We start from the raw sequence: 24,093 nt of genomic DNA, 5'->3' as shown, positions 1-24,093 counted from the left end.
CTCCCTGTAGCATGTGACGTCTGACCTCTGTCGTGTGTCCGAGCCCAAGTGACTCCTGTTGACGGAGGAAATCCGGTGGTTGGATTGGCTGGAGGCCCTGGGTGATGAATCACTCCGGCTAGCAGCCACTGATGGAGCAAGTGACCTCTGGCGTCTGTCGTGTGCCCAAGCCCACCTATCGTGACTCTCAGATGCGTTGGACCGCTCAGATGTGGATGAGGAACGTCATCTAGAGGAACGAATCGCTCCTTTGTGAGCTGTGTCTGCAGTGGTAGCGTGATGAACATCTTTTAGAGGGATAGTGGGAATGGTGACGGGAATCGTCTGAGGACTAGGAGGTCCCGCAGCGTCTATGACTGGGATCGTTGCTGCAGTGGGACGTGTTGAGGCAATAAGGGGTTCATTAAGTATGTTAAGGGACGTAGCTGGTAGTGCTATGACACTATAATCGATATTTTGGTATGTGTATGGGGGGGCAGGGGTTAATGTACCATCATTATTGGCTACTGTTTTGGCAGTCATTGGGGGTGTTGGAGGTGCATCAGTGTTTGGTGCAATTACACTTGGAGCATTAATGCTGGTTTGCTGCTGCTGCAGAGCATGTAGAGCGGTCGGATTGGACCAATCAACGCGCTCTGCAGTGTCATTGAGGGACCTCGATCCTGTCTCTGCGTCCCCTCATGCAGGCAGAGCAGCTGCGCTTGCAGGAGGGATGGTGTGGACTGGGCCTGGGCAGATCCGGAAGTCTTCTGACGCTGACTGGAAGTCCTATGTGGAGGTGGGCGGGGCCAGAGTATGACACACCAGGAAGTGGGCGGTGACTGCAGGGGCTCGGGGCCCTAAGGAGCACCGACGGAGGATGGGGGGCCGCGGGAGGACAGGATCTCTAAAAACGGCAGCTGTTAGAGGTGGGCCACACAAAGGGAGTGACACAGGGGAAGTGACGGCCGTGGGTAACCCAGTATTAGTGGAGGCCATGATATCAGGGGAGGCAGTAGGGGATGGTGCGGCACAGCAGAGTGATAGATCAGGAGGGGCTGGCGAGGACTGAGACCGAGGCACTGTTAGGGGGTCATGAGAGGGCACAGGGAGGTGAGCGCCAAGGCCAGTAATAAGGGCTTGAAGCCATTGCTCACCTTCCTGTGCTGCTCTCTGCCGCAGGGCCTCAATCATGGCGTCACACATGGCTGCAGGGGATTCCGTGGTCCTGAGGAGACAACAGCTTCCAGGAGTCAGCCAGGGAAAAGAAGTCACTGACCCCTGCACCAGAATTTAACCCATGTAGGTGTGGCCGGATGCCCCTTCCCCTTTAAACCCATTGGTGAGTTGGGTGTCCCAATTAGGGAATCACCTGGGGAGTGGTTGAAGGGGGTGAGGGAAATGGCACTGACCAGAATTTTCTTCTAACATTATCCCTATGGGGGCTCCGCAGTCAGAGGCACGTTCCTTAATTAGCAACGTGCCTGCCATTCTTCTGCTGAACATGTAACCTCTGAATCTGAGTGAATAGTAATCAAGTAGCATCTAAGTTTTTTTTCAATAATTTTTATATTTAGTAATAGTTATGTCATAAAGGCTGGAGGCTATTTGGCAGCAGTTGAGAAATTTAGTACTTTTTGTTTTAATTTGTTTATGGTTATTACATTTTGGCTTCTTATGTTGTGTATTCTCTTTTAATACATCTCTATGAAGGTCACCGATTACTTTTAGAGTCATGAAATTTAGATAGTTAGATATTATAAGTGGTTTTATAATCTGTGTCTTTCAGGCGCGCTGCACCTGAACTCGGGAGTGCCAGAGATGTGCCTTAAAAAGGATTAAAGGGTTATTTCTGGAAACTGATCACTTTGTTATAGGTATGCTGGTCATGTCAAGATCGCCAGGCAAGCAACACGCACTGGTCTTAATTCTATTTTAAACAAAACACAACTCCAGCAAATTATTCTAACAAATAAAGACAGGTACACAGCATTTGCTGAGCACAAGCCCCACCAAATATCTGCAGAATCAACATCGCTAGCTCAACTCGCCTCTCAATACAGTAGAAAGTTGCACAGGAATAATCCTTTGAAGAAGAAATGACTGCTTTCCACCAGACATAATCTTTCTGACACAATTTATTTTCAGTCACACATCGCTACTACTTAGGAAAGTAAAAAAAACAAAAAACAAAACGGAGCAGTGACCACTTTGTTTCCAAGATTTATTTAAGCCTTCAATACAAAAGCACAACCAAATGTCAGACACAGCATCATATTTACATAGCAGGCTTAATTTGCACAGTAAACAACCATTTAAAAAAATGAACCAAAGTTTGTATTAAAAAAAAAAAAAAAGTTGTGAGTTTCAAGTCCACTTGCCTAACACTTTTCACTGCTATATAAAAAATATATCAACATGTTTTAGTTGTCTGCACAAATACAACATGGAATCGTTCAGAGAACAGGTATTATTAGGAGTTCTACAGCATACAGTCTATTAAAAAACAGACTAACACTAATGGATTCATTTATGAAAGAAGGTATAAAGAGCTAAGGATACCTTTTCAATGTGCAAGTTTATGACTGTATATAAATAATTACTTGCTGTATTAACGAAGACTGATTCACAAGCTGCCAGAACCCAGATTTTTCTTGAAAGTGCTGTAACACTCCTTCAACAATTCACTTGACAAATGCCTTAATATACGACATTTCGCAAAATAAACAAGGATTTTACATCTATGATGTATATGTCTACATTTTGGGATAGCTTGCCTAGCACAGCACTTACCCCCTACATTTGTTTAATCATTTATACAGATATATGTGGAAATCCTCTAAGCAAATAATAGAAGATGAATACTTTAAGTGTCTTTGGAAGCAAAATTTGAACTACCTATAAAACGGAATGTAAGCAGCAAAATGTGCAGTTTACAATAAACATTACTAGCAATGTTATTTTAATTAGGTCTCCCTTTTTCGGTGGTACGATGGGACTGCTTATAGGTCACTATATCAAAATTGCCACAAAGTTACCTAGATTATTTCACAACTACTTCTTGATTCTCTCAATTATATTTTGAGTTTGTAGAGACATTAAATTGTAAAAGATGAAGTTACTTTTAACACATTACAGGCATTTTCAGATGTTCTCTAACATGTAGAAATTAGAATATAGTTCTTGTACAGTCCACGGTACAACAGCAAAATTGGAGAAGTCATCTAGCCTGTAGGAAGTAATGGTATGGAATGAATTAGCAGTGTAATGAACCAGAATACTGTTTAAGAGGAAAAAAAAAAATGTTCCAGGAAGGCAGCTCAACAGTAGAAACCATTAGAATATCTGAACAGTTAAGAGTAAAACTAAAAGAAAAAATATTCTTAAAGAAAATAGTGTTTTGCCTCCACTGAATAATGTCTTTCAATCCAAACAACAAATACTGCAGATACAAAAGGATTTAAAACACTGAGCAGTCCAAAATAGTTGTCAAAAAGTTCTCCCAAAAAGGTGGATCTTCTTCTTCACCTAGTTGTCAGAATCATCGCTGGTGTGCTTGCTGATTTCAGTTCTGGGTACAGATGAAAAATAACAAAAATAAATTGAACATGTAGAATATTGGGAACCATCACTAGTATTACGACTAAAAATATATGTAATGAAAGAAGTGTAGAGTACCCAACAGAACCACATTACACTGGCATATCACCACCCATCACACCCTTACTGATACCCTAAGGGTGTATGCACACGTTGCGGATTCTATTGTGGAATTTTCCACGCGGACTTTGCAAAACCCACAGGTAAATCCGCAGGTCAAAAGACTTGCGGTTTATCTGCGGATTACCCTGTGGTTTGACACCTGGACAATGGAGTAGGTGTAAAACCGCTGCGGATTCCGCACAAATAAGTGACATGCTGCGGTTTTGAAACCGCACCAAATCCGTGCGGAAAACTCCTCACCGTGTGCACTGCGGTTTTTGTTTTCCATTGAAAATAAAGGTACTGTACAACGCAGCAGAGACTGCTGCGGATCCGCAGCAGAAATCCGCAACGTGTGCACACACCCTAAAAGAAATCATACTGCCAAACTCAGAGGAAACCTGCCATGTCATTTTGAGCCCCTAAGATCGACTCAAGTTCTGTAATAGACTGTTCCTTGGTATATCCAACATGTTAGTTTAATCCTAGACCAACCCTGCAAATCTCCAAAAAAATAAAAAGCCACTTTGGATGTGCAACCACATTAAAGGACTTTTCCCCATGAACAAAATGCATTTTAATAAACAGATCTTGGAATCATAATAGTAATAATAGGATGTGTTTAAAAAAAATGTCCCTGTGCTGAGATAATCTTAAGGCCTCGTTACACATAACGATGTCCCAGCGATCCCACCAACAATCCGACGTGGATGGGATCGCTGGGACATCGTTAGGCTGATCGCTGGTGAGCGGTCACATAAACAGCCCCTCCAGCGATCAGGACCAGCGATCAAGCTGGTTTCCAATGTAAACAGCAGGTATCTAAGAGCCGCTGTTTACACTGGAAACCAGCGTCGCTGATCTCTCGCTGGCACACGCAGCGATGCGCGCTGCCCAGCTGGAGACCAACGATCAAAAAATGGCCCAGGACGACGGAGCACGATTTAGTGATACCCGGCAGGGGGCCGGTAGCTGATCCCCGTCACACACAGCGATGTCGCTGGCGAGATCGCTGTGGCGTCACAAAATCAGCAATATCGCTGTGTGTGACTGGGCCTTTATACATGTGCTTTTGCTGTGTACTGAGTAATGGCTGTGTCTGACCATGCATGGTCTGGTCACACCACAGCTCCTGGGCAGGGGGGGAAGCAAGAGAAAATATACAGACAGAATAGTATGGGATCACAAATAATTATTTGAGGTAAAACATTTAAAAATAAAAAAATCAGCAGAAAAATGTTTTAACACAGAAAAAAAACTAACAAAAAAAAAAAACAGGATTTTTTGGGATGCTTACCGTAAAATCTGTTTCTCGGAGCCTTCATTGGGGGACACAGAGACCATGGGTGTATGCTGCTGCCACTAGGAGGCTGACACTATGCACAAAAAAAGGTTAGCTCCTCCTCCGCAGTGTACACCCCACCGACCGGCAGGAAGTTCCTCAGTTAGTGAGAAAGCAGTAGGAGAAGTAACAGAATAGATTGAAAGCAGAACAAACAACTCAACTGTAACAAACCGACAAACATAAGAACAGGAGTTGTAGAACATGGGAGGGTGCTGTGTCCCCCAATGAAGGCTCCGAGAAACAGATTTTACGGTAAGCAACCCAAAAAATCCTGTTTTCTCGTTCGCCTTATTGGGGGACACAGAGACCATGGGACGTCCCAAAGCAGTCCCTGGGGTGGGAAACAAACTTCCATCAGGCCAGTGGACTCACCACCGCAGCCTGCAGAATCCTTCTACCTAGGCTGGCGTCCGCCGAAGCGTAGGTGTGGACCCTGTAGAATTTCACAAAGGTGTGAACCGATGACCACGTTGCAGCATTGCAAAGCTGCAGCGCGGAAGCTCTGTGGCGCACCGCCCAGGAGGCACCCAACGCCCGGGTAGAGTGCGCTCTGATCCCTGGAGGGGCCACTTGATGCTTGATCCGGTATGCCTCCAAAATTGCCGATCTGATCCAGCGCGCAATAGTGGCCTTTGAGGCTGGGTGATGAACAGAGAGTCTGACTTCCGCAAGGAAGTCGTCCGGGCTAGATAGACTCTCAATGCCCTGACTAGGTCCAGCTTGTCCAAAGACCGCTCCCGAGGGTGAGCTGGGCTCGGGCAGAAGGATGGCAGAACAATGTCCTCATTGAGGTGAAACGAAGATACCACCTTCGGAAGAAAAGAGGGCGGAGGCCGCAGAACTACCTTGTCCTGATGAAGGACCAAAAAAGGAGAGCGGCAAGAAAGTACCGCTAATTCCGACACGCGCCGGATGGAGGTAATGGCCACCAGAAAGGCCACTTTGCAAGAAAGGAGGGAAAGGGAAACGTCCCTGAGAGGTTCAAAAGGAGGACCCTGCAGAACCTGAAGAACCAAATTAAGATCCCAAGGATCCACGGGAGCTCGGTACGGAGGAACCGTGTGAGCCACACCCTGGAGGAAGGTTTTGACCTGGGGCCGGGAGGCCAGCGTTTTCTGAAATAAAATGGACAGTGCCGAAACTTGACCCCTCAAGGAACTGAGAGCAAGCCCCGCATCCAGCCCTGCCTGAAGAAACGCCAGAATAGAAGGGAGCGAAAAAACCAAGGGCGCGATGTCATTGGCCTCACACCAGGAGAAATAGGCTTTCCAAGTACGGTAATAGATCTTCGAAGAAGAAGGCTTTCTGGCGCGGATCATGGTATGAATTACCCGATCAGAGAATCCTGCCCGTCTCAAAACCTCGGTCTCAACAGCCACGCCGTTAAATTGAGCGACCGAGAATTGGGGAGGCAAATCGGGCCTTTAGACAGTAGATCTGCCCTGTCTGGAAGCTTCCAGGGGGTGTCCGCGAGAAGGTTGACAATGTCCGCGAACCATGACCTTCTGGGCCAATTCGGGGCGATGAGAATGACTGGAATTCCTTTGCTTTCATCTTCTTCAACAGCTTGGGAAGAAGCAGCAGAGGAGGGAACAGGTAGGGGAGTTCGAACTGCGACCAAGGAACGGCCAGAGCATCTGCGCCCACTGCCAGAGGGTCTCGAGACCTGGAAACAAACTGTGGGACTTTCCTGTTGAGGCGAGACGCCATCAGGTCTACATCCGGGGTTCCCCATCGACGGCAGAGCAGATGAAACACCTCCGGATGTAGGGACCACTCTCCCGCCGCGAGACCCTCACGGCTGACAAAATCGGAGGCCCAGTTGTCTACGCCAGGAATGTGTACCGCGGAAATTGTCGGGACAGAAATCTCTGCCCAATGAAGAATCTTGGACACTTCTGCCAGAGCTGAGACACGCAGTGTCCCTCCTTGGCGGTTGACATATGCCACCGCTGTGGCATTGTCTGAATCCGGACAAGCAAACCCCTGCGGAACACTGCACCCCAGCCGAGGAGGCTGGCATCCGTTGTTACAATCTGCCAGTGAATGGGAAGAAAAGACCGACCTAAGTGGATAAGAGGTGACGTCAACCACCAGTTGAGTGACCGCTTGATCCGGCATGAAAGACGTACAGGGCGATCGAGGGACAGAGCCGACCTGTTCCTCCTCGACAGAATGGCGTGCTGGAGAGGTCTGGCGTGAAATTGGGCAAAGGGAACTGCCTCTATCGCCGCCACCATCTTCCCCAGGACCCTCATAGCTGTTCGGAGATACGGAAATCGTGTGGTCTGCAGCGATCGTACATCCTGCTGCAGGGAAAGAATCTTCTCTCGTGGGAGAAAGACCCTTGACCGACGAGTGTCGAACAGCAGGCCCAGAAACACAAGACGTTGAGAAGGAATCAGACAGGATTTTTTCCTGTTGACGATCCACCCGAAATTGGAAAGGGTGTCAAGGACGATCGTCAAACTCAGGCGAGCCTGTGGAAAAGAGGAAGCTTTGATCAGAATCTCGTCGAGGTACGGAAAAAGAACGAGACCTCTGATCCTCAACAAGGCCATCAGCGCAGCCATGATCTTCGTGAAGACTCTGGGAGCGGTGGCGAGACCGAAGGGGAGCGCGACGAACTGGTAATGTTCCTGGCGAATCGCAAAACGCAGGAACGTCTGATGTCCGGAGAATATGGGCACATGTAGATAGGAATCTTGGATGTCTATTGACCACATGAATTCCTGCTCCTCCATGGAAGCGATTACCGAATGAACCGACTCCATCCGGAAGTGGCGAAGGCGTACTCTCTTGTTGAGAAGCTTGAGAACCAAGATGGGTCGGACCACCCCGCCTTTTTTCGGCACCACAAAAAGGTTAGACTAAAATCCTGTGAACCGCTCCGAGTCGGGAACGGGCAAAATCACCCCGGAACTGAGGAGAGAGGTGATGGCCGTAAAGAACCCCGGGATCAAGGCTGGATCTTTTGGAGGACGGGATTTGAAGAAACGATCCCGTGGAAGAGACGAACTCTATCTTGTATCCTAACGATACAACCTCCCTGACCCAAGCGTCCTCTACTGAGGCCAGCCAGACGTCCCTGAAGAAGAGAAGTCGACCTCCCAATTGGAAGGGACCCTCGGGAGTCCGATGATAGTCATGCCGATGTAGACCGTCCAGATCTGGATCTGATAGTCTGCCCTGGGCAGAGTGGGATTGCCAGGAAGGAGTGGGCCTGAAGAAAACTTTCTGTCTTGGCGCGCCTGCGGTCTTTGTTGGTTGGATGGGTTCTCTGCCTTATTGAAACGGCAGAAATCCCGAAAGGGTCGAAACTGACGCCTTAGTGGAGGTCTGCGAGGCTTGGACTGAGGGAGGAGGGAACTCGTGCCTCCGGTGGCGTCCTTAATGATCTGGTCCAATTGGGATCCAAAGAGGCGTACTCCCTGGAAAGGCAGATTAGTAAGAGACTTTTTAGAAGACAAGTCCGCCTGCCAGGCCTTGAGCCAAATTGTATGTCGGATTGCCACAACGTTGCTTGACGCCTGAACTGCGCAGGATGCGGCATCCAAAGAAGCAGAAAGTAGATAATCCCCCGCATGGGAAATCTGATTGGCGAGATCGGCCAATCGCTCTGGTTGTGCTTTATCTAGGATGCCCTGACGAAGATCCTCTGCCCAAGTAGCTATGGCCTTTGCTGCCCAAGATGAAGCAAAGATTGGACATACCGCCGCTGAAGCCGCTTCGAATGCAGACTTAGCTAGGGATTAGAATCCTTTAGGGACGCCACGCCTGAAAGCGAGAAAACCGTGTTATTAGAAAGTCTGGACACGGGCGGGTCCACCGAGGGAGAAGCAGACCAGTTGTCCATGAGCTCTTTAGCAAACGGGTACAGTACGCCGAGACGCTTTCCTTTTTGAAAGCGTCTGGTCGGATCTTCTCTTTCCCTGGTAAAAATCTTTCCAAACTCGGAATGGAAAGGAAATGCTCTGGAGGGTGTTTCCGCCCATCTGAACGAAACCTCCTGATCTGAGGATTTCGCAGGGGGGTCAGCAATCTCGAAGGTCTGGTGAATCGCTGCAATGAGGTTCTGCACCGTAACCTTCATGTTCGCATCCTGGTCCGAATCCAGCTCTAAAATCCCCTCAGAAGACATGTCCGAGAACGCTTCACCTGACTCGGGATAGGAGGCCCGGAAGGGAGGCTGCTGAGAAGGACTAAGCGGTGAGATGGGACGAGGCGAGGCATCCGGCTGGAGATCCTGCCTGGGTCTTTTGCGACTAACGCTGGCTGGCTCACATGGAATCTCTTGAGACCTGCTGGACCCTGCAGAAGTGTCCGGGGGCAACTTATCGAGAACGGCTACTAGGGACTGAGACACCTTGGTGAGGTCTGCCACCGATTGTGAGAGAGACGAAGCCCAGCTAGGAATGGGGGGATCACTCTCGCATGGAGCAGTAGATGGCTCCTGGGCGGCGTCAGGCTGAATCGGATTGCTGCAGTCTAGGCAGAGGGGGGTGGACTGACCTGAGGGAAGTTTGCAATTGCAAGAAGAGCACGCAAAGTACTTAACTAAGGTGCAAGAGGAGGCAGGAGGACGAGAGCGGTCAGACTTAGAATTAGACATACTGACGGACAGTCACTGAGGCAGTGCCGGAAGGTTGGGGGACAGGAGGCAGAGGAGGGTGTCAGTCTGCAGTCGCAGAGCTACTCACGGTCCGGTGTCCTGTCGCAGCTTCCAGCAAATGAAGGTGCACGGCTCGTCTGGGCTTGCAGGGGGCACGGCAGATAGGACAGCGTCCGGCTGACAGGCTGTGAAAATGGCGGCAGCCTGAGAACAGAGCAGGAAGCGCGCGCTTCCCTGCAGAGACCGAGGAAGAAGATGGGCGGGGCTAATCGCCGATGCTAAAAATGGCGCCGTCCTATCCAGATTGGGGTGGGTGGAGACAGCGCCGCCTCAGGGAGACTTAGAGTGAGGGGAGAAGGTGGTAGGCAGGCTTAAAGCGGGCGGGAGGAAAGCCCGCCCGAGAAAGAAGGCGGGGGGCGTGGCCGCGACGCAGGACAAGGCCCAAGATGAAGCCGGGGCCTGGATTAGATGAGGCGGCCGCCTGTCAGCGCGGGGCGGCCCCGCAGCACTGCCGCGGTGACCGCTCCTGAGGCTTGCTGGGGCTGGAAGGGAGAAACCCCCCCCCCCCCCTAGAAATGCACTGGGGGCAAGTTGCGGCAGAACAGGCCGATAAGCCGGGGCCTGAATTAAATGCGGCAGCCGCCGGGAAGCACGGGGCGGCGCGGAGGCGTCGCAGCACTGCCACAGTGACCACTGGAGCTAATGAGGAGAATGGGACCCGGGCCTCATACTTACCCTGCCTGATCCGTCTCTATGAATAAAGGTACCTTCATCCAGCGTGTGTTGTCACGAAGAGTATCCGCGCCTCATCCGACCGACAGGCTCTAGTGGGCGAGTGGGTGGGAGACGGGGGACGAGGACCATCTGGATCGCCTGACACACATCCGTGTTCGGATCTCCTGGTCCTGCTGTAGAGACCTATGAGGATACGTGGTGGCAGTACACGCCGTACTCATAGTCTCTTTGTGGGACTACAGATGTGACTCTTCACTCTGTATCCCTCCGGATAACCTGAAAAGAAACGACGCACGCTGAGGTAGATATGGGTCTAATGAAAGACCCGTGTCCACCTCCTACTGACACTAAGCTAAACTGAGGAATTTCCTGCCGGTCGGTGGGGTGTACACTGCGGAGGAGGAGCTAACTTTTTTTGTGCATAGTGTCAGCCTCCTAGTGGCAGCAGCATACACCCATGGTCTCTGTGTCCCCCAATAAGGTGAACGAGAAATGATGTTACCTATTCGCTTTAAACCCTTTACCCCCAAGGGTCGTTTGCATCTTAATAATCAGGCCAATTTTTACATTTCTGACTACTGTCCATTTATGAGGCAATAACTCTGGAACGTTTCCTTGGATCCCAGTGATTCTGACATTGTTTTCTTGTGACATATTGCACTCCATGATCGTGGTAACATTTATTTGATATGGACTTACACTTATTTGTGAACAAAAAAACCAAACAAATTTGACAAAAATTTTGCAATTTTGACTTTTCCTGCCCTTAAATCACAGAGATATGTCACATAAAATACTCAATAAGTAACATTTCCCACATGTCTACTTTACATCACCATAATTTTGGAACCAAAATTTCTTTGTTAGAAAGTTATAAGGGTTAAAAGTTGAAGATTTCTCATTTTTTACAACACCATTTTTTTTCTTCGGGACCACATCACATTTGAAGTCACTTTGAGGGGTCTATATGATAGAAAATACCCAGAAAATACCCAAAAGTGACACCATTCTAAAATCTGCACCTGCTCAATGCAACATTGAAGAAGTTTATTAACTGTTCAGGTGCTTCACAGGAGTTATTGGAATGTAAAAAAAAAAAAAAAAAAAAAAAAAGGGTAACATTTAATTTTTTTTCACAAAAAATTTACTTCAGATCCAACTTGTTTTATTTTACCAAGGGAAAAAGGAGAAATTGAACCCCAAAAGTTGTTGTACAATTTGTCCTGAGTACGCTGATACCCCATTTATGCAGGTAAAACACTGTTTGGGAGCATGGCAGAGCTAGAAGGGAAGGAGCGCCGTTTGACTTTTCAATGCAAAATTGGCTGTAATTGAAGATTGGAAAGCCCCTGTTGTGCCTAAACAGTGGTAAGATTTTGGAAAGTAGACCGCCTAAGGAACTTACCTAGACGTGTGGTGAGCATGTTGACCCCCAAGTGCTTCACAGAAGTTTATAAGGTAGAGCCATAAAAAAATCATATTTCGTTCACAAAAATGATCTTTTCGCCCCCAATTTTTTATTTTCCCCAAGGGTAACAGGAGAAATTGGACTCCAAAAGTTGTTGTCCAATTTGTCCTGAGTATGCGGATACCCCATATGGGGGGTAAACCACTGTTTGGGCACATGGCAGAGCTCGGAAGGGAAGGAGCACCGTTTGACTTTTTCAAGGCAGAATTGACTGGAATTGAAATTGGATGCCATGTCGCGTTTGGAGAGCACCTGATGTGCCTAAACAGTGGAAACCCCCCAATTCTAACTCCAACCCTAACCCCAACACACCCCTATCTCTAATCCCACCCCTAATCCAAACCCTAACTGTAGCCCCAACCCTAACCTTAACTTTAGCCCCAATCCTATCTTTAGCCCCAACGTTAACCCTAATGGAAATAAAAAAATGTATTTTATTATTTTTCCCTAACTAAGGGGGTGATAAAGGGGGGGTTTGATTTACTATTTATAGCGGGTTTTTAAGTTTGGCAGCTGTCACATACTAAAAGATGCTTTTTATTGCAAACAATAGTTTTTGCATCACCACAATTTGAGAGCTATAATTTTTCTATATTTTGGCCCACAGAGTCATGTGAGGTCTTGTTTTTTTGAGGGATGAGTTGACGTTTTTATTGGTACCATTTTCGGGCACATGATTTTTTTTTTTTTTTAAAATCACTTTTTATTCCGATTTTTGGGAGACAAAATGAGCAAAAGCCAGCAATTCAGATTTTTTTTTTTTTTTTTTGGGGGGGGGGGGGGGGTTTACACTGTTCCACGTGTGGTAAAACTGGTAAGGCAGTTTCATTCTTCGGGTCTGTACGATTACAGTAATACCTCATTTATATCATTTTTTATGTATTGGCGCTTTTATACTATAAAAACTATTTTCTAGAAAAAAATAATTGTTTTTGCATCGCTTTATTCGGACAGCTATAATTTTATTTTTTTTGCTGATGATGCTGTATGGCGGCTCATTTTTTTGTGGGACAATATGAATTTTTCAGTGATACCATGTTTATTTAAATCTGTCTTTTTGATCGCGTGTTATTCCACTTTTTGATCAGCAGTGTGATGATAAAGCATTTTTTTTATGGTGTTCACTAAATGGGTTAACTAGTGGGACAGTTTTATAGGGCGGGTCGTTGTGGACGCGGCGATACCAAATATGCGTACTTTTATGGTTTAGATTTTTTTCATTCATTTATTTAGTGATCAAATAAATATTGATTTTTTTCATTTTTTTTATATTTTTACAATTATTTAATTTTTTTTTCTTATTTCATTCAAAGTTTTACACTTTGTCCCACTGTGGGCCAATTATTTTGTGCAGGCTGATCGCTTCTATAGCATGCAGATCTGCATGCCACAGAAGCTGTCAGCGCTGCAGTTTCTATACATTAACCTGATAGACTTCCTGACATGCACTGCGCATGACAGGAAGTTTCTCAGCTCTGGAGACCCAGATGTCGTCATGACGACAGCGGGTCTCCATGGCAGTGATCGGGACCCCACGACGTACTGCTACGTCTTGTTTGATCGCAGTGTTCCAGGGGTTAAAGTGCTGGGAGCGGTCTGTAACCGCTCCTGGCACTTAGTGCCGGGTGTCAGCTGTGAGAAACAGCTGACACCCAGCCGCGATCAGCTAAGATGTACTATTCCCGTCCATGGGAATTAAGTCCCAGGTCACATGGACGGGATAGTATGTCTAATGGCATAAAGGGGTTAAACTATTACAAGTTTGGAAAGAACCCAGTTTCAATGTGTTTCTCGGGAGATGAGATCTTGTGCCGAGATCTCCATCTGACCATGCGCCACCCCCGGCAGCCATTTTCCAGAAGTCAACCACATAGGAAACCAAGGAATTGCGGGGGCTCTGGCCTTTAACAAAATGTTGGCAGAGCCCCCGCAGCGGCACCGGACACCCGCAGCACCGAACACCCGCAGAACCACGCCGCACATCCGAACACCCTCTCATCCCAGCCTGCGGCAATGCTCCACTCTTGCCTCCACCCCCCGGTAAGCAATAAGACACATGGATTATAAGGCGCACCACCATTTTATTAAAAAAAGGAAATTTCTATTTTTCTCCTCAAAATTTGGGGTGCCTCTTATAATCCGGAGTGTCTTATAATCCACAAAATACGGTAATTATGATTTAAGCCTCAGGACGCAAGCAACTGTTGGACCAATGAGGGAAAAGTAGCCTGTCTGCCATCACATCTAATTTTTATACATACAAAGGTCAAGCCTAATTTAAAAGTACTCATCCCTTCCCGACACGGCCAGTTGCGTTTTTTGTTTTTCCCCCTCCTTCTTTCAAGAACCATAACTTTTTTATTTTTCTGTCCACAACGATGTATGAAGGTTTTTTTTTTTGCATGGAGAGATGTAAAGTTATATAAAATATTGTGATACATGACATTTTAATCGCTTCATTTTTTTTTTTTTTAATGTGTTGCAGAGAACAAAAACCCCTCTGCAAATTTAGAGTCTTAAATTAACCCGATCGGTAAACGCAGTAAAAAGTAATTAAAGATTTTTGTAAGTTCAGGCTTTTATGAAAGTGGTGATGCTACCTAAAGTGGAGAAAATAAGTATTTGATAAAATTGCAAAATCTGCAGTGTACCACCTACAAAGAATGGAGAGATCTGTAATTTTTTATCATAGGTACACTTCAACTGTTTGAGACAGACTCTAAAAATAAACACATTGTATGATTTTTCCATAATTAATTGGCATATTAGTGCATGAAATAAGTATTTGATACACTAGAAAAAACAGAATGCAACATTTGGTACAGAAGCCTTTGCTTGCAATTACAGAGATCAGACATTTCCTGTAGTTCTTGACCAAGTTTGCACACAGTGCAGCGGTGATTTTGACCCACTCCTCCACACAGATTTTCTCCAGATCTTTCAGGATTTTCAGGAGTTTCAGCTCCGGCCAAAGATTTTCTATTGGATTCAGGCCTGGAGACTGGCTAGGCCACACCAGGACCTTGAAATGCTTCTTACGGAGCCACTCCTTTGTTGCCCTGGCTGTGTGTTTCGGGTCATTGTCATGCTGTAAGACTCAGGAATGACCCATCCTCATTGCTCTTACTCAGGGAAGGAGGTTGTTGGCCAAAAAGTCACGATACATGACCCCATTCCATCCTTCCTTCAATACAGTGCAGTTGTCAAGTCCCCTTTGCAGAAAAGCACCCAAGCATGAGGTTTCCCCCACCATGCTTCATGGTTGGGACTGTGCTCTTGGGGTTTTACTCATCCCTCTTCTTCCTCCAAACACGGCAAGTGGAGTTGATACCAAAAAGATCTATTTTGGTCTTATCTGACCACATGACCTTCTCCCATGTCTCCTATAGATCAACCAGATGGTCATTGGCAAACTTCAAATGGGCCTGGACATGTGCTGGCCTGAGCAGGTGGACCTTGCGTGCTCACGCAGAATCTAAACGCATGACTGTGTGTGTTACTAACTAATGTTTGAGACTGTGGTCCCAGCTCTCTTCAGGTCATTGACCAGGGCCTCCCATGTAGTTCTGTACCGATTCCTGACCTTTCTCAGAATCATTTTTACCCCACAAGGATAGATCTTGCATGGCGCCCCACACCAAGGAAGATTTACAGTCATCTTGTGTTTTTCCATTTTCTAATAATTGCACCAACAGTAATTGCCTTCTAACCAAGCTGCTTACCTACTGTCCTGCACACATCCACCAGCCTAGAGGATACTATTAAAAATTTACTTTTAATTAAATCATAACTTAAAAAATTCAGCAGAGCAAGAGCCCAAATCCAAACCTAACACCTCCTATCAAGATATTACAAACCACAAAAAAAGCATTTCCATCCTTTCATAAGAATGCTAGCTAACATATCCGATTAGTGATGTTAGGACTAAAGGAGAAAAGTGTCACAGTAAAATAAAGTGAATGAAAAAGGAAGAAACATCGTGGATCTCACCCAATTGTAGTGCAGACTGTTATCCGGGTCACGTCCATATGGGTAAGGGCATTCAACACTCTGCCCTATCGTGCCCCCTGCAGTTGCTCCTGCACTAACTAAAAAGGGCAGTGCCCAAGTGGAGCCATTATCCTAAAAAGAGGCTCCCTACTGACGTGTTCCTTTCTCCATTAGGAAAAATCATCAGGGGAGTGTACTTGCCACTGGGAGGTACCCGCATGAAGACAGAGAAGTTGCTGCAGTGTAGAAGAATAAAGTGCCTTTGCTTGAAAATATCTAAGGAATCCCACAGTGGTGGGCATTCCCTCAGGGTACAGAGTGCTATTTATCAGGGTAAAAGCACTCTGTACCCTGAGGGAATACCCACCACCGTGGGATTCTTAGATACTTTCACAAATTCTTTGCTGGTTGGTAGGTTTTAAAATACGTATTTTCTCCACTGTATGTGTATTTGTTTAATAGGGAAGGAGGGTCAGCCGTACTTCGTTTTTAACAAAATATAAAAAAAACAAAAAAAAAAAACAATTGTTAGTCCCATTGGGGACCTAGAACCTGTACTGTTGTATATTGCAAAACTTACGGCCTCCTTTGAAGTTCAGCCAAAGGCTGGGTTTCAATCGAGCTCCGTGATGGCTAGTACAGAAGTCATTAACAGACACCCGGCATAGCAAGTCATCTACGCCTCAAAATCATGTCATGGGGCAGCTCTCCTGCTGGCATACGGTTATTGCTGTGGTCAGAGACTGACATCCATTATCTGCCAAGCATCGGGCAGGCTCATCCTGTAAGCCTATTCCATACACCAACTGCCAACTTGTGCTGTACACGTATAGTGGGATGTTGGTAAGAGGTATGCAGGCTTCAAAGAGACAAAATCTTAGCATTACTTGTATCTTATGAAAGTACTTTTTTGATACCTTTTGCGTAGGATAGGCCATAAATAATTAACTTAAGGATAGTCTGCATTTCATTGTTTGAACAGGTAGAGCAGTTCATCAGTTGCAGTACTTAGCATGTAGGCACCATGCCAGTGAAAGTATCTCCCTCATTCATAAACATTTTGCAGCAGACAATTGTGTCGTCAATCTGAAAACAGTTTCTTACCGTTTAGTACTTTTGCCCTCCTTATCATTTTCTTCACTACTGTCTCCATTCTGTTGTACTTGTTCCTTTGTATCCCGACCACCATTTACAGCTTTTGTATCTAGAAGATAAACATTTTGGAGTTTTGCCAGTAATTCTTCATTGCCACACACCTGCTAAAAATGCACGCTTTTTCTACAGACATAGGGTTAAAAAGGGTTCGCCTATTGACATTTTTATTCCATTTATCAAATGCTACACATGAAAATTAGAATCTTTGTAATATATCTCAAGAAATCTACTTCTTTCTCCTCCTGGACTGATCTTTCATTGACAAAATTCTCAATTCATGCGTAAAATTTGTCTTCAAAAGACTTTCCTCATTACTAAGATAGATTACAGTTGCAACTTTGCATGATAATCTTGCACAAGATTACTGCTTTTCATTTTAATTATGGTTCCATGTCAAACTACTTACAAGACCTAATACTACTATCATGATGTAACAATTATGATTCAGAGACGAGATCATCAAAATATAAACTACTGCAGGAATTACCAGAGGTCTGTTCTTTTTCCACTTTCTTTTGAGGTCCCCTCTTTCCAGCCTCCTTGCCTTTATTAGCTTCCTCCTGTTGACGCTGTTCTGCTAGAGACTTATTAAGAACCTGGGTTATTACAGATTCCCCTTCACCAACAAGGAACATGTTTTTAAACTTATTGTAGAGCATGGTGGCTTTTTCCATTACGACCTGGCTGGCTTTAAATCGACGAATCTGTAAATTACATAAAAATATATTACATTCTCCGTATGAGCAATCATTTAACTTTCTGTCTATTAAATAGTACATCCGATGGTACACAAAAGAGAGTACAGCGCTGGCATATACAGCTCTGGCAATAAGAGACCACTGCACACTTTTATAAAAATCAGCTTCTCTACATGTCCGACAACCATTCCATTCCAGTGTCAGTTGAATTCCAACCAGGGGACACATCATTCTACTTATGTGCTTCTGATTAGGTGATCACCTGAACCAAATCTTATTTAACGAAGGAACATATAAAAAACCCTGCTGTGGTGTTCACAATCCTTTTACTATAGGACAAGCTGGATGGCAAAACAAGTGCTAGTAATATCCCAAAAGTAATAGGAATGAAAAAATAACTTAACTATGCCAAATGAGTTGAAAAGAAAAGTCTTGAGTGAGGAAAAGAAGGGTTCAATTCTGGCTTTACTAGCAGAGGGATACAGTGAGCGTCATGTTGCCTCCATCCTTCAAATTTCTAATACGGCAGTCAATTATAACAAGGACAAGCAGCAGACATTGGGGACAAGAAAGCTACAGATAGCAGAGGGAGAAAATGACTCTCCACTGACCGGGATGACAGTCATCTTATTATAATGTCACTCAGCAACTGCAGGATGACATCAAGTGACCTACAAAAAGTAATGACAGCTTGGGTGAAGTGCACCGCAAGAACAGTTCGTAACAGGCTCCTAGAGGCAGGGCTCAAGTCATGTAAAGATAGAAAAAGCCCTTCATCAATGAGAAGCAAAGGAGAGCTAGGCTGAATTTTACAAAGATCATAAGGATTGGACCATAGAGGACTGGAGTAAGGTAATCTTCTCTGATGAGTCTAATTTTCAGCTTTGCCCAACACCTGGTCATTCAATGGTTAGACGGAGACCTGGAGAGACGTACAAGCCACTGTGAAATTTCATGAAGGAGCGATGATGATCTGGGTATGCTTCAGCAAGGCTGGAATTCAGTGGGTTAATCTCTGCAGGACATATGAATCAAGCCGCACACAAGGTTATCCTAGAAAAACAGTTGATTCCTTCTACTCAGGCAATGTTTTCCAACTCTGAGGACTTGTTTTTCCAGCATGACAATGCACCATGCCACACAGCTCGGTCACTCAATGTTTGCTGAAGGACCACCACATCAAATCCCTGTCATGGGCAGCCCAATCTCCAGACCTGAACCCCATTGAAATCCTCTGGAATGTAGTCAAGAGGAAGATAGATAGTCACGAGCCATCAAACTAAGAAGAACTGCTTAATTTTTTGTACCAGGAGTGCCATAAGGTCATCCAAAAGCAGTGTGAAAGACTGGTGGAAAGCATGCCAAGACGTATGAAAGCTGTGATTAAAAATCATGGTTTTTCCACAAAACATTGATTTCTGAACTCTTCCTGAGTATTGTTGTTTCTAAATGATTATGATCTTGTTTTCTTAGCATTATTAGAGGTCTGCAGACACTGCCTTTTTTTTTGTTATTTTGACCATTTCTCATTTTCTGAAAATAAATACAAAATTTAGTGTTTGGAAATTCGAAGACAGGTTGTCAGTAGTTTATAGAATAAAAGAGAAATTTACATTTTACTCAAAAATATACCTATAAAGAAAAAAATCAGACAAACTGAACATTTTTCAGTGGTCTCTTAATTTTTTACCAGAGCAGTCGATATAATTCCTTTCCAAGTCACTCGCATTGTGCATGGAATGGACAAGCAGATTCCTGCACTATTATCATTTTTATACCAATCGCAATGCACTAACTTTTCAGCTAGTGGGCCTTGAACTTTTTTTCTTATCTAAAAACCATGAATAAACCCCTTGGTCTACAAATAATTACCTCCCTGACAATGTGAACAGCATAAAAACTTGGTATTTGAACATAGCCATACAACTGTCTCCAGCTAGTGTGTGTTTTTACAGTCTGGACATAAAAGATGACATTTTCACTGGTCTGTATTAACCCCTTAGTGACGAGTCAATTTGGTACTTAATGACCAAGCTAATTTTTACAATTCTGACCATTGTCACATTATGAAGTTATTGCTCTAGAACGCTTCAAAGTATCCCATTGTGTTATGAGTCACCGGAAGAGGAAAAAACAAAAACACACGCTAAGTCCAGACAACCGGAGAGGTTGATAGCTAGCGGATTGCAGACCCCTGATCCTATTCACAACAACTAACAGCAGCCGTGGGGTGTTCCTACGGTGGTCCTAGACACCTCGTTCACAGCCGGAGAACTAAATAAACCTAAAGAAAGGGGAAATCTAAACTGCCCCAGAGCAGACCCCTAAGCAATAGACAGCCCCCAACATGTATTGACGGTGAAAACAGATGAAAACACAAACACAGACAGAAAGACAGGCTGAGCAAACAATGGGGCCCTCACTAACTAGATAGGACAGGAAAGAAAAGCAACTGTCTGCAATCACGCAAAAACCCTGCCAAAAATAATGTCCAACACGTCTGATAGAAAAGGCCCTGAAGTCACTAGACTTCAAAATCACTATATCAGCACTCAGGTATATTCTGAAAACAGAGCAAAGAGATCAACTGATCAGAGACAAAAATGGAGTTCAGCCAGTCGCAACCAGGGCTGGCTGAACACACACACTAAGTAAACCTGACAAAATCTCATGGAACAACAGCAGAGCAAAAACTTAGCTTTAGTAGACAGGACTAAACTGGAGGCCAGAGCTCAGAGCAGAGAGGATCACCAGCAACCCAGCAGGGCATCGGCGGCCTTATATCCACTCAGAGATTCCGGATGTCCAATCACACTCCACCTGTTCAGATGACAGGTTTTTCCCATCCAAATCAATTTCACTACCTCCTTTCACCAGCAGAGGGAGTTCATCGGACATCAAAGGTGAAGGAGAAAATGAGCTCATAACACCATTGATTCTGAGACTTTTTTCGTGACATATTGTATTTCATGTTAGTGGTAAAATTTCTCCGATATAACTTGCGTTTATTTATGAAAAATGGTAATTTGGTTAAAATTTAGAAAATTTTGCAATTTTCAAACTTTTAATTCTTGTACCCTTAAATCAGAGTGGTGTCACACAAAATAGTTAATACATAACATTTCCCACATGTCAATTTTACATCAGCACAATTTTGGAAACACAATTTTTTTTGTTAGGATGTTATAAGGGTTAAGAGTTGACTAGCGATTTCTTATTTTTCCCACAAAATTTACAAAACAAATTTTTTTGGGACCACCTCACATTTGAAGTGAGTTTCGGGGGTCAATATAACAGAAAATACCCAAAAGTGACACCATTCTAAAAACTGCATCCCTAAATGTGCTCAAAACCACATGCAAGAAGTTTATTAACCCTTCAGGTGCTTCAAGAGAACTAAAGCAATGTGGAAGGAAAAAATGAACATTTTACTTTTTTCACAAAAAGTTTACCTTGGAACCAATTTTTTTTTTTCACAAGGGTATCAGGAGAAAATGGACAAAATTTGTTATGCAAGTTCTCCTGAGTACGCCGATACCCCGTATGTAAGGGAAAGCTACTGTTTGGGCGCATGGCAGGGCTCAGAAGGGAGGGAGCACCATTTGACTTTTTGAACGAAAAATTGGCTGGAATCAATGCTGGCGTCATGTCGCGTTTGGAGACCCCCTGATGAACCTAAACAGTGGAACCCCCCAACTGTAACTCCAACACACCGCTAACCATAACCCATCCACAACCTTAACCCCAACACATCCCTAACCGTAATCCCAACCCTAACACACCCCTAAATCAACCCCTAACTGCAGCCCACCCCTAGCCTAATGGAAAAGTGGAAATAAAATAAATAAAATGTATTATTTTTACCTAACTAAAGGGGTGATAAAGAGGGGTTTGATTTACTTTTTTTTTTTTTTTTTTTTTTACATTTTTGTCACTGTGTTCGGGTCTATCACAGTGATCAAAATGAATTAACTGGAAAAATTTCCTATTATTGCCAGGTGCCAGACATCGGGGGGAGCACTGCGCATGCGCCAACCATTTTCTTCCTGGAAGAAGACGCGGGCGGCAGTGGGACATCACTGGGGGATGCAGGGACACCGGAGGTACCAGGGGAGGATCGGGGGACAACATTTCTCTCTCCTCTGATGTGCGATCACATCAGAGGAGAGAAATTAAATGGGAAATCGGACTTTTATTTTGTTGTTTTTTTTGCGGTCGCCGTTATTCCGTTAATAATGGTGAGCGCAACACTGGGGTAGCCGATCCCCAGACTCTGGGTGGCACTATACACTAATTTCTCAGCACAAAAAAAAAAAAAAAAAACCGGCACTGAGGCATAAGTACCCTCAACTGCTGCCGTTAAAAGGCGTATCACCAGTAGTTAAGGGGTTAAGATGTGAATTCATATGGCATTGGCAATCTATTTAAACCAAAATTGCACTCCAAAAAACATACTGCGCTCCTTAGTTTCCAAGTCCTGCAGTTTGGCAAACACCAGTTATCAATTACAAATATGGCGCTGCTTTTGGAGAAATTAAGCAACAAATTGAGAGGTTCTATTTTCCGACTAATCCTTGTGAAAACGTAAAATTTGGGGACAAGCAACATCATTGTGGAAAATACTTACCTGAAGGTTACAGTGTCGTGTGAAAGTATTCACCCACTTTGCATTTTACCCATTTTGTTACATTATAACCTGTGTTTAAATATTTTTGTAATCTGATTTGTGTGATACATCTGCACTAAATACTTTAAGTTGGTGAAGTGGAATTAGAAAAATATAGGCATAAATTAAATTTATAGGATCAAATAACTAAAAATTAGCATGTGCATATGTATTCACCCCTTTTCCTATGAAGCCCCTAAAACTTTCTGATGCAAGCAATTACCTTCATAAGTCACATGCTTAGTGAAGGAAGTCCCCCTGTGTGCAATCTAAGGGTATGTATCCTTGTTCAGGATTTGCTGCGGATTGGACGCTGAATACAGCCAGTGTCCAATCCGCAGCGTCCAGATGTTACAGCATAGGGGAGGGGATTTTATGAAATCCCATCTTCACTATGCGTTCAAAGACGCAGGTGGCAGACGTGCGTAACCGGATATGCGACGTGTCTTTATAGACTACTGCATGTCTATTTACCGTATTTTTCGCTTTATAAGACGCACCTGATTATAAGACGCACCCCCAAATTTGGTGAAGAAAAAGAGAAAAAAAATGTTTTTTTTTTTTTTTAATGTTAAATGGAGGTGTGTCTTATAATACCAGTGTCCGTCTTACAAATCATATATATGTCCCTCATCCTGGTATCTATATAACCCCCATCCTGGCACATGGCCCCCTTGTGCTGGCACATAGCCCCCCATCCTATCCTGGATATGACCCCCCCAGTCACTATATGCCCCCCTGCTGCCACTCACATGGCCCCCCTCTATATGCCTCCCTGCTGGTATGTACACGGCCCCCCGTCGCTACATTTCCCCTGCTGGCACACATTGTCCCCCTGTCCCTATATTCTCCCCTATTAGCATTCACACAGCCCCCCGTCCCTATGTTCCCCCCTGCTGGCACACATTGTCACCCCGGTCCTATAATCCCCCCTGCTGGCACACATTGTCACCCCGGTCCTATAATCCCCCCTGCTGGCACACATTGTCACCCCGGTCCTATAATACCCCCTGCTGGCACACATTGTCACCCCGGTCCTATAATACCCCCCTGCTGGCACACATTGTCCCCCCGGTCCTATAATACCCCCCTGCTGGCACACATTGTCCCCCCCGGTCCTATAATACCCCCCTGCTGGCACACATTGTCCCCCCGGTCCTATAATCCCCCCCCTGCAGGCACACATTGTCACCCCGATCCTATAATCCCCCCTGCTGGCACACATTGTCACCCCGGTCCTATAATCCCCCCCTGCTGGCACACATTGTCCCCCCGGTCCTATAATCCCCCCCTGCTGGCACACATTGTCACCCCGGTCCTATAATCCCCCCCCTGCTGGCACACATTGTCCCCCCAGTCCTATAATCCCCCCCTGCTGGCACACATTGTCCCCCCCTCCATATATTCCCCCCTGCTGGCACACATTGTCCCCCCTCCATATATTCCCCCCTGCTGGCACATATTGCCCCCTCCCATCCCTTTATTCCCCCCTGCTGGCACACATGGCCCATTGTTCATATATTCCCCCCTGCTGGCACACATTGTCCCCCCATCCCTATATTTACCCCTGCTGTCACACATGGCCCCTGTCCCTATATTTCCGCCCTGCTGGCAAGCACATGCTAAAATAATAAACAGTTAACTCACCTACTGATGATCACTCCTGCTCCCAGCTCCCCTGTGGCTTACCTGTGTCTGTGCTGAGTCATCCTCCTCCTGCAGGGCACACGCAGCTGCTGCTCA

At 45.2% G+C, this 24,093-nt stretch overlaps 1 protein-coding gene across 6 annotated transcripts in view; it reads right to left on the bottom strand.

The window, feature by feature from the left end:
• Nucleotides 1-2,186: 2,186 nt before the first annotated feature.
• PSIP1 (PC4 and SRSF1 interacting protein 1) overlaps nucleotides 2,187-24,093 on the bottom strand; it is a 168,164-nt gene continuing 146,257 nt past the window's right edge. For all 6 annotated transcript variants that reach the window (XM_073572150.1, XM_073572154.1, XM_073572149.1 and 3 more), the window contains 3 exons: nucleotides 17,474-17,690; nucleotides 16,936-17,035; nucleotides 2,187-3,550 (listed from right to left, as the gene is read on the bottom strand). In XM_073572150.1, coding sequence (XP_073428251.1) covers nucleotides 3,508-3,550; nucleotides 16,936-17,035; nucleotides 17,474-17,690 — 360 coding nt within the window. In that variant the 3' untranslated portion in view covers nucleotides 2,187-3,507. The remainder of the gene's footprint in view (nucleotides 3,551-16,935; nucleotides 17,036-17,473; nucleotides 17,691-24,093) is intronic.

This window comes from Dendrobates tinctorius, unplaced genomic scaffold (assembly GCF_039654945.1).
Source record: "Dendrobates tinctorius isolate UK_male_01 unplaced genomic scaffold, ASM3965494v1 ptg000031l, whole genome shotgun sequence".
NCBI classification, from domain to species: Eukaryota; Metazoa; Chordata; class Amphibia; order Anura; family Dendrobatidae; genus Dendrobates; species Dendrobates tinctorius.
Note: the sequence above shows the minus strand (reverse complement) of the source record. Positions and strands in the feature narration are given on the sequence as shown.